The sequence below is a fragment of the Erithacus rubecula genome (assembly GCF_903797595.1).
Source record: "Erithacus rubecula genome assembly, chromosome: 5".
NCBI classification, from domain to species: Eukaryota; Metazoa; Chordata; class Aves; order Passeriformes; family Muscicapidae; genus Erithacus; species Erithacus rubecula.
The window spans coordinates 22,289,208-22,300,831 of NC_136687.1; the positions used below are offsets into that span (position 1 = coordinate 22,289,208).

General features: G+C 44.0%; 1 protein-coding gene across 2 annotated transcripts in view; it reads right to left on the reverse strand.

The window, feature by feature from the left end:
* The window catches only part of ATP8A1 (ATPase phospholipid transporting 8A1), a 98,757-nt gene extending 89,475 nt beyond the window's left edge, over positions 1–9,282 (reverse strand). The window contains exons 1-3 of one of the 2 annotated variants that reach the window (XM_079306883.1): positions 9,028–9,282; positions 1,841–1,955; positions 544–643 (exon numbers count right to left, since the gene is read on the reverse strand). In XM_079306883.1, the coding sequence (XP_079163009.1) occupies positions 544–643; positions 1,841–1,955; positions 9,028–9,076 (264 nt within the window). In that variant the 5' untranslated portion in view covers positions 9,077–9,282. The remainder of the gene's footprint in view (positions 1–543; positions 644–1,840; positions 1,956–9,027) is intronic. The other variant, XM_079306882.1, reaches the window with a different exon arrangement.
* Between the last annotated feature and the right edge of the window lie 2,342 nt (positions 9,283–11,624).

The following is an 11,624-nucleotide window of genomic DNA, read 5'->3' on the forward strand; positions in this document are numbered from 1 at the left end:
AATGGTGATACAGATTGTGTGCTTCCTTCATAACCAGTACATTGATTAAGTGGTTTACAGGAAATAGTTGCTGTAGTACTGGACTCCATAACTGGTTTTGCTTGTCCAGCCTTGATTTCAATCTTTAAGAACAAATAATCACTTCCCCTCAGCTGCAATTCCTGTCCCTCAAAAGTTCATAGAGTTCAGGTTTTTAGACAGTACCCTCTAGAAGAAATGCCAGCTACAGGTAGGTTACAGTTTTCTGTATATGCCAGATATTTTTAAAGGGAATTTTCTTTTCACGTCTTTTTGACCCAACAGAATTTCAGCTATACTTGACCTGTTTTATAGAAAAATCTTTGTGTGCATTTTGTTCTCTCCAAGGAGCAAGAAAACCACAAACCCAAGCATTTTATTAAAGATATATCTACACGATACAGATGTTCTGATAGGACAGCTATCTTGGAAAGAACAGTACAGCAATCTCAAGTATCTCAGTATCTCTAATATAAATGGTCTCTTAACAAGTTTAAAACACTAGAATTTTATTGTTGATCTTACCTGAAGCAATGCAATAAAAAGAAAAAATGCATTAGCAGCTCTTCTGAATTGGGAATAAAGGAACCTTGGCAGGAATGTGATTATGTTGTACTTTGCAGTGCTGAGAGGAAGAGACAAAAACACATGCTATTATTACAGTACCAAAAATTCTTCAAATGTATTGTTTTCCTCTCAGTTATACAGCTTTCAAACTAAACAGTTTGCTTTTTGATTCTAAACTGATAAATACTGGATATTAAGTGTGCTTTTCCTAGGCTGGAAGAAGAGGATAAAATTTATCCTAGCAAAACAATCTATATAAAGCCAATGTTTAAATTATTAATTAATGTTTAAATTATCAGCTCTCTGTCAGCCTTGCAGATCTGTTTAAGAACAGACCACCACCATCTAAGGTTCTAAAACAATATATGCAAAAAAACAATCATGCCAGAAGTTCTAAGCAAAAGATTTGTAGGAACATTTTAACTTCTTTTTAAGTCAGTCATATCTACCTTGACCTTGCATAAAACAGACAATATAAGGGGAATGAATGTATCCTGCAAAAGACCTCTACCAAGCAAAAGACAGAAGGACAAGTTGTATGCACTAAGAAATAGCATACAAAGTTTCTCAAGATCATGGAAAATCCCACCACATTATTCTCAATGTCTACAAAATTTCTGCACATAATCAAAGGTACCTTCAGAAAACACACCTGCTTGGGACAGAGGTATCTTTGCTGTTCATTTCCTTTGAATTTTAACAACAGAAGTGAGGATATTATCAGATCGAAAACCACATTACTTACAAGTATTTACTGTATGACTTAAAATTCATCAAAAGCAAACAAAAAAAAACCCCAGTATACATCATCAGCAAAGTCCCTAAAGTCTGGACCTGAAATTGAAAACTAGTCTCATAGGCAACCACAGCATCTTTGTAACTGGGTGACTGAAAAAGCCAAGTGTTTCCAAAGCACAAACAGTGCTGTTCTCAAGTGCAGTACATCTGCATCAGAATTCATCTACCAGGAATAGGTTCAATGATGAACTGAACTGAAACCTGAAGAGCAAATCCATCCTCTAGGGACGCATTGATGGCACAGCTGTAAAGCAGATGTACCTTCCCTACTCCGTTCTTTAAAATTCAGAAGGTCAGGTTTGTAACTGAAACAGCCTACTTATCCCCACATTTCACTTCATTTCTCCCTCCAGTGTCTTAAGACTTTCATTGGTGGCCAGTGGAAATGACAGAAGCAGAAAAAAAATTTTTCAATTTTGCTATTCAGCATGAAATGTTTTAGTATTTTTGTTAATACCTGACATGATTATTGCAGAATTTGGTTAGCTGGGGCTGATTGATGAAAATAGTTCTCACTTCCTCTTGATCAGCTAGGGAAGTTTTCTCTGAAACATCCTCTGTCTTCTCATAGCCTGTAAAAACACAGCATGATTTTCCACATAAATAAATTTACTTCCACAACATTCAAGACACTTCACGAGACAAAAAGGACATTTGTTGTGAATGTGAACTCAATGTATTTGCATTTCTCACCCGTGAAAAAACAAGAAAGTTTTTTTTATATAGTCTAGATGTTCAGTAAAAATCTACACTCCCCACAGACCATCGTTATCTTACAAAGATTACTGAGAGAGAGTAACAGTGAGACCTGCCAGCTCCCTCTGCACTCCTGATTGCATCTGATTAGATCCTTTGGACTCTGGTATTGCCAGTTTGTTCAATAAATAACCACTCACCAGGTTAAACCCCAGGAAGGCCAGCTAAACCCATCTCTCTCTACTCCTCCACAACCACCTTTTGCTGCTTTGACCTCTTGTAGCTTCCCCTTTTTATATGTGAGCTGTGTCAGAGATTCCTTGCTAATTCATAGAGTCATAGAATGGTTTGGGTTGGAAGGAACCTTAAAGATGGTAGTTCCAACCCTCCTGTAATGGGCAGGGAACCTTCCAGTCAGTCAGGTTACTCAGAACACCATCCAGCCTGGTCTTGAAAACTTCCAGGGACAGGGAGTCTGCAACCTCTCCAGGCAACCTGTTCATGTCTCACACCCTTATGGTAAATATTTTCTTCCTAATAATGAATCTAATCTTACCCTCCTTCAGCTTAAGGTCACCATTCCTCACCATTCCCCCTAGACCAATCACTCCATGATCTTGTGAAAAGTTCCTCTATAACCTTCCTGCAGGTGTCCTTTAGATACTGGAAGGGGTGCTCAAAGGCCTCCTCCAAGCCTTCTCCAGGCTGAACACCCTCAACTCAGCCTGTCTTCATAAATGTGTTCCAGCCCTGTGATTAACCTAGTGGCCCTCTGGGTTTATTCCCACAGGTCCACGTCTTTCTCATGCTGGAGGCCCCAGAGTTGGATTCAGTACTCCAGATGGGGTCTCACAAGAGCAGACGGGCAGGAGCACCTCCCTTAACCTGCTGGTCGTGCCTCTTTTGATACAGCCCAGGCTGTGGCTGCCCTTCAGGGCTCCAGATGTACACTGTTGAATCCAGTGGAGCTTCTCAGACACCAATGCTCCCAAGCCCTTCTCCTCAGGGCTGCTGTCAGTCCATCCTTCACCCAATCCGTCTTTGAGCATGGGATACCATCACCCAGGTGCAGGACATTGCACCTGGCCTTGTTGAACTTCATGAGGTTCACTCAGGCTCACCTCTAAAGACTGTCAAGGTGCTTCTGGATGACATGCCCTCCCACCAGTATGTCAACTGCATCACACAGCTTGGCACTGTTAGCCAGCTTGTTGAGGGGTCACACAATCCCACTGTTCAAATCACTGACAAAGATGTTAAAAAAAGTGTCAGTTCCCATACTGACCCCTGAGGATGGCCACTTGCCACTGCTCTACACTGAACCACTGACTGCAATTCTTGGAATGCAACCATTCCGCCACTTTCTTCTCCACTGTGTGGTCCATTCATAAAATCCATGTATCTCTAGAGACAAAGATATTGTGTGGGACAGTGCCAAATGCCTTGTTTCATCCAGTCTTTCTGCCACCTTGGCTTGATTTGTTCCTCATTGCTGTGGACCAGCCTTGAGCTGGAAGGGCATGATCACTGGAAGCCAAGGCCATTAAGCTGGCTAATCTTAGCTGGTTGGTCTCATTGGTCAATGAGGTACCATTCCTTCATTTGCTCTAGGTTTTCTTTGTGACACTAGCCAGATTATTCCCAGAGAAATGGCATCAGTATTCTGGTATCAGTATTCTTCATTTTGTGTGTGCTTAACTTAAAATAGTATTATTAGATTCACTGACATTCCCAGCACCTGCCTCCACTAGCCAGTGAAAGTTGAGCTTCCTGCATATTCTCCTATGGACTGTGAAGAATCTTGTGCCAGCCTGCATCCCAACTTCCATTTGTAAAAAGGGACATCAAATATATCTTTCTCTTCCAAGGCTTTTCACTAATGTTTTGCCAACAGTCAGCCACTGCATTGCTAAAAACAGGCCTAAGCTGTCTTCAGGCTGGAGCTTGTAAAGTACCAACAGGTATAGCATAAAGCAATCACCATAAAGCTTTAACATGATAACAATAATGTGCATTTATAGCTGCTCGTTAAATAGCTGTTCATTCTGTATGAGAATAAGAAAAGGACACTGAAAACCCCTATGTTATAATACAACTGAATACACCAGAATGTACAGCATTTTAAGAATAATTAGGGCTGCACATGGAAACTTAATGCTTGTTTCTAGCACATTCTATAAATGCTTGCAAACACGTTAGGCAAAATCCAAACCATTCTCCAGTCCACCGGCTCAGTACATTGCCTCTTACCTACTCAAAATACAGTTCAGACACTACATTGCAAAGTCAAGTATCAACACATTGAGAAAAGGCTCAGCAGAAACTCTTAATTTTATCCTATTTGCCATTCACAATACACAAACTCTACTATGACACAGGAATTCCCCACTAGTACATTCATGCTCTGCAATTTCTCTGTTTCTTTCCTTGCCTGATGAAAGGCACACACATTCAAACATCAGTATTTATCTCAAGAAGTCTCCTCAGAAGAAGGGCAGCCAGCCTAACAGACTGGCCCACCTTAACAGGTGCCAAAAAAATACCCCTCAAGGAACCACACAGGCTCATTTGGCAGCCTTACCCAGCAAAAAAAAAAAAAAAAAAAAAAAAGAACATCTTCAATAACAACAAATTGCAAATAAATAAGTAACCAGTGAAACAAACAAACACAGCCCCCAAAACAATTACAGCTTCTTTCCACAAGAGGAATCACTGAAGACCGTATTTTGATACAAACAATAAATTTGAAAGAAGCATCAATGTTCAAACACACCGTATTTAGAGGGACATTTCCTAAACCAGACTTGATTAAAAAGTTTCAACATTAGTAAAACAACAACAGTAAATTCCATACCCTTAATTTTTTCCTTTAGGTCAGGTAGTTTAAAACTTTCAGCTTTCATTCCTTAGAACAGTCTCATTTTCATTACAAGAATGGGACAATATTACATACACATATACTACAATATGGAAATAAAGGTAAGGAAAGAAAACCCTCAACCCCTACCTGGAAGTAACCTGGAAAGCCGGAAGTAACTAGTCTTCCAAAGACAATCTGATGACCACTACAGAATTTCAAAACACATTCCTTCTTCATGTGAAAGTCACCTCATCTTAGCTAAGTTCAGCTTCACCTAGGTTTTGTAGAGGTATTTACCTCCACCAAGAAGAACTAGTTATTACCTACTAGTTTTGGTAGGCAGCATCATGGCATCTCAACTCTTTACCCTTTCTCAATATAGTTCACTGAACTCCACCAACACACAGAGGAGAAGGATTAATGCTTCAATCTTCAGAGAACTCCAATAAGAACTGCGAAGAACAATTCCACTGTCCCAGAATCTCTCAAAAGAGATAAAATTATTCAATTTAATATTATTTAATAGGTGCATATATTAACAGTGAAGCTACATATAGCTAAAATAACCACAATTAGTTACTGTATTTAATAAAGCTTTATGTAGGCCACACTATTTAAAAGATTCCCCGTGTGTTTTGTAATTGCAGAATACACGACACAAATTTCCTAAATTTGTTTAAGAGGGGCAGATCTGTGCCTTGAGACTTTATTGATACACATACCACTTTAGAAAGGTAAGTAGCACCTGTTCTTTGCAACAAAATAATTGACACAAAAATCTATTAAAACATGGTGTTGGGGGTTGAGTGTTTTTCTATTACTGAGTTAACTGAAAGAATTTTTCCCATTATCATGCCAATGGAGCTGGCCAGGTTACACCCAGGGCCTCTGATGACTCCAGACAAAAGGGGTCGCTGGCAGCGGCTCCCGGAGGGGCCTCTGGGCTTCTGGAAGGGACTCGTGTTCCCAAGGAGCTCGGAGCAGGACGCCCCGTCTGCAGCCCCCGCTGTGGAGCACAGCAGAGCCAGACCCTCTGCGATCACCTGCCCTGCATCTGCCCCGTTCCAGCCTCCTGCCTCTGCGGACACAGCTGATCCCCCGGACACACACGGTGAGCGAGGAGCCGCCGCTCCAGCCCATTCCCACCCGGGACCGGCGTGGCCGCTGCCGCCCCTCCCGCCTGCCCTCGGCAGCTCCGGGTTTTGTTCCAGCTGCAGGACCAGGACCGAGCACAGAGAGCATGACTGCAGCTTGAGAAAGGACTGGAACCGAGTTATCTGTCCTGTTTTGTTGGTAATTTTAACAACTGCTGTTGTTTCTGCTTGTACGGTTAGACACATTAGTAAAAGAGCTGTTATTTCCTACCCCCTTATCCCTTCCTCAGAGTCCTTGATTCAAACAATTATAATATTTGGGGGGAGTGGAATTAAAGTCTTTATTTCAAGGGAAACTTCTGCCTTTGTCAGCAGATACCTGTCCTTCAAACCAGAACACATGGGTTATAAGCATGCGCAGCTATCCTCCATCAGCCATGAAGAACTTGCAGAGGTTTGGAAAAATGTCACAAAATCAGTTGTTTCTTTTAGTTCAAATTAATTTCTCTATGCAGGTAACATATTGGCTTACAAACCCTAAAACACCCACAATTTTTATTTTGCAATAATTTACAGACAGTAGTGTTAATTCTTCTGTGCAACTGTTGACCACTTCTTGGAATGCTACACACGTGCACATCATTCTGACAGTTCTGATTCAGTTTGTTTCATGTGAGCACAACAGTTGATTTTTTCTAATAACACTATCACTTTCTGTTTATGTGTGAGAGAGCTTAGTTCTTTCTGAGATGGTATCCAAGACAGTCCAGCCTGGTAAGGTAGCTCATAATCCATGGAAAAGATCGCTGAAGCAGAAATTAATTGCTGCAGTGACAGGAGAGAAAAGTGAGATTTTAAACCCAAAGACATAATACAAAAATTCTAGAATAAGGGAAGTAATACTGTCTGTCAGACCCCCACAAGTCTTAGGCTAAGGAGTGATACACACCATGACAGAAGACCTGGAAGCTGCTCTTTGTGATTACAGTATTACTAGTGTTCCAAGAACACAGAGGGATCCTGCCAGTAACAACTCTGCACGGGAGGTAAGGCTTTGGTGGAGTTCTCTGAAAGCAGCCTTATCATCATTTGGCATAGTGCTTATCCAAGAGACTTGGGTGATTGCCAGAACCAGGGTTTGCCAGCTCCTTTATGTCCCTGAAAAATACTGAGACCCACATGGAAGAGTGCTGGAGTTCCCTATTTCAGAAAACAGTGGCATTCAAAAAGAGCTGTTTAGAAATGCCAACTATGTATTCTAAATGTATGGACTAACTGGACTTGGAAGTGCTCATCTCAAAGAAAAAAAAAAAAGAGACTAATTGATGTTAGTTTCATTGTGAGTTATACCTAAACAAAGAGTATAGAGTATAGATCAAATTAACTAGTAAGTTTCACATTAATATAAGACTATGAAAACAGTAACAGATTTCAAATTTGAGTAGTACTATATATAAAGTACAGTTAAGATCATATAGAATCAATTCCACTGGTGTCATGAAAAAACTACCATGTCATTTTGCAAAAGTTACGTTTCTTAAAAGATGTTTTATACCTATTGTCAGTTGCAAAAGAAGTGGTTTTGGTAAGCTTCTTAAACACAGTATTTAACTGCTTCACAGTCATTCAACCTTGAAATATACTCTTATTTTTTTCCTTTTACTGCTATTGTAAATCTTAGATAGCCAGTTACCTTTAAAGCACACCACATTTATTCAGTTAATAACCATTAAGAGTTCTGTAACTAGATAATTTTAAATAGAACATCAATTCTCCCAATTTATTTATGCAACACTCAGCTTGCAGTGAAAACCAATTGTCTGGAACAAGAGTAAGTGGAAAAGAACTGAAATTAAGCACTGAAAAATTGGACATTTAACTAGTCTCATTATATGCATCTACTAATCACTGTGAGTATATAGGATTGCTGGTCTGGTTGTAAACACATTTCAGAAATGTTTCTGAAAGGAGTCACTTTCTCCCTTTCTTCTTAGAAAGACGCATTCTTCTGTTTCTTTGCCACTACCATTTCCTAGGCAGAGGCAGAGCCAGACTCCTGTGAACCTTCTTTTGATGGAGGAAGGCATATAACATGGTGAAACTGGAAAAGAGCATCAATCTAACAGCCCACATCTAATCTATGTTTCTTTGTGCTTTTTCTTGCACAAAAATTAAATAAAATATTCTTCGTTTGGAAAAAGGAAGAAAGACACAGGGAGGAAGTTTCTGCTTCCCTATACCAAGCAAAGGAAAAGAAAGCAAAAAAGAAAAAAATTAAAAATCAACTGGACATATGATTTAAGCTAGGAAACTTTCAGACAAGGGGATAAATCCCTCATATGTGCTTCAATACTTCTTATGCTATTACCAGGACACTGTTGTTACCTACAGCAACCAAAAATCACAGGCTGTCTCAATATACTGCTCTTTTGGGATCCCCAATTTCAAATTTTACTCTGGCATGCAATAAATCTTGTAGTAATGCAATTCCACTGCAGTGATTCTTTTCACAAGGCAGCTGCTGACACCTGACCCGAGGTTAAACAAATGCACTTAGGCACGAGACCTCAGCAGCGTCCGAAGCTTCCTGGCACAAGCCTTGCATCAGAAACGCTTATTTCCGATGATGATGCTACACACAAAAGAGGGATTCCGGCTTATTCCCGGGCCGAGGACCCCAGGCCACGAGCCCCCGCTGCCGCTTGGGGCCGGCGGCCGAGCAGCCCCACGCCGCGGGGAAAACGAAACCACCGCAGCCATCGCAGAGGGGCAAACGCGGCGCGGCAAAAACCGGACACCCCCAGCCATAAACACGACGCCTCCCCGAGAACGCCCCGCCGCTCACGCCCCAGCAGGGGTCGGTGCCGCCGCAGCCCCGCCGGGGGCGCACGGCACGGCAGGAGCCACAGCGGCTCCCACCGCCCCCTCCCGGCCAGGCGGCGGCCGGGCTGCCCCGCCGCTCCCTGCCCGAGCGGAGAGGCGGGCGGCTCTTACCCTCTGCGCGGGAGCGGATCTCGGACACCGTTTTCTGCACCGTCGGCATCGCCGGGGCGGTGGCGCGGCCGCCTCCCTCCAACGGCGCGCCCTGCACCTGCCGCGCTCCGCAGCGCGCCCCGCGCCGCCGCGGGGCCCGGGGCGAGGGCGGCGGGTCCCGACGGCGACGGCTCCGGCAACGGGAGGCAGCGGCTGTTCCCGGCTGTGGCTGTCCCCGGCTGCAGCTCTCCCCGCTAGCGGCGCCGCTGCTCACTGACAGCCGCGGCGCCCGCGCTCCGCTCTCGCCGGCCCCCTCTGGAACCTACCAACTCCGCCCTCCCCCTCCGCGCCTGCCTGTCCCGAGGCGTCCCGCCGCCATCTCCCGTTCACCCGAGCTCGGGCTTGTCGGGTGACTGCGCCTAACCAGGCACGGGCACTCCGGCGGTGTGTGTCCGCCCCTGGAGCGAGCGCAGGGCTCCCGATGCGCCCCCCACCCCGTGGCGCGGGGGGAATGGAACGCGCCAGCCCTGGGCCGCTGCCCGGCGCTGGGGGCGGGCGGGGGAAGCCCCGGGCAAGGTCGGCCGCTGTCTCCGGGCCGGGGCCGGGGCCAGGCGGGGTGAGCGGGGCCCGCCACGCGTGTGCGGCCCGCCGGCCTTGCCAGGGGCCGGAGGGCAGCAGGCCCGATGGCGAGCCGGCAGAGCTGTGATTGTGTGCGGAGCGGACTCCGTCACCGCTGGGCGAGGGGCGCCGCGGGGGCCGGGAGGCGTTCGTGCGGAGAGGGAATTTGAAACGGTGTTTCACGGCCCTCATTCAGGCGAGGAGCGTGTTGGTGCCACGCTCCGTTTGACAGGCTTCAAACTCTGGCCCGGCTTTTTATTTTTAATCTCAGGCAGGATGCCGCAGTTTGACAGGCGTGAGTCAGTGTGAATCCAAGCGCCGCTCCTGTGTGGGCTGTTGGAAAGGAGGTCCCAGCCTGGGACAGCAGCAGCAGCAGCAGCAGCAGCAGCTTCCCTTGGTGACAGTGAGCGCGACACTGGGGTGGCTGCAACAGGCTGAGCAGTGCGCCTGCGGCACGCTGCCCCTATCCGCCACAGTGAAAAACAGCCACAGTGGAAACAGGATGCACAACAAAATGGGAAAGGTGATGGGATTGGGAGGCAGGTCTACTTGGCATGATTATGTCGTGCATCTGCTTCAGTCAGGCATAAAGCATACTGACTGCCTAGAGGATGATGGAAGTTATGAAATGGAATAAAGCTACTATTGTCCCATGAATCTTGAGAGGATTTGAGGCTGACGTGTCCACTAAAAGCCACCATTGTGTCCTCCAGAAAGTACATAACACACATAACACAGATTACAGATGTAGGATTGCTGCTGTTTTCACTACATACAGACCCACTATAAGAAAATAAAAGATATATATGTAGTCTTTCTTGACTGCAACAGAGTGGATATTTGATACAGTTATATAAATTTAATCTCTGTAAATGGATCAAGCAAAACATGTAGATGTTGTTGGTGCTTAGGATTTACCAATGGACCTGGCAGTATTACATTAATGGTTGGACTCCGTGGTTGTAGAGGTCTTTTTCAGCATTAATGGTTTTATGATTCTATGAAGCAGTGCTTCATTCATGGAAGAAAGTGAACCAAGAATTTGTTTTTCTCAAATGCTGAGCTCAGATATCAAGGAAGAGGAATACTTTGCTTCAGAGAAGACTGCATTAGAAAATAAATACTGTGGGTTTATTTCAAGTCACAGGCCAGAAAACCTGCTTGAGAGTGTCCTTCAAAAGAGAATGCTCTTCTGCATCGTCCTATGCAGCAATCTGTGTGGGTTGTTTGTGTTTTTGTGGGTTTTGGGGTGTTTTTTTTTTTCTGAACCAGAAACAAGGATTGTAAAAAGATGTCTCTTCATGCATTTTTCTGGTAAAAAACAAAATGCCTGGAAACAGCATGCATTGCTCATCCAGATCCAAGAAATACCCAGTGTGGGTCAGTCAGCTGTGGGCACTCTTGGCTGGTGCAAATTACTTTTTTTACACCTTACATATATTCCCATATATACACCTCCCAGCATAAATAGGGCCTTTTTGTGAAAGGATCTTGAAGGGGGTGGGAGTAGTGATTAGCTACTTCTAGCAGCTTTAACTATTGTTAAAAGGCTGCAATGAAATTGTGAAATTCACTATAAATCGATATATGTGCCAGTCAACATCCATTTCCCCCCAGATTACTGCAGGGATGGTGACAAATAGGATTGTCACTTAAATCCACATTTGGATGCTATTTTGTGTCTAAACTGGGTTTTTTGGCCATAATATCCCTGGCAAGTGGTGCTTATTGCTGATACCTTTGGGCAGCTGGAAGTGTACTCTCTTGAGAACAGAAGATATTATAACAATGCTGCCAAATGTTATTTAAAATTATGAATAATTATTTTACAAATAGGGCCACTAGCGATCTCACAAAAAGCCCAGCAACAAAATTACTAGCTTTATTCTTGATATACTTTAGTGTACCCTGATTACTATGAAACCTTAATAGTCTTTTAAAAGGAAAAATCCCTTTTTTAAGTTACAGCATAAGTAATATTTGAAAGAATGAGTAAGGTT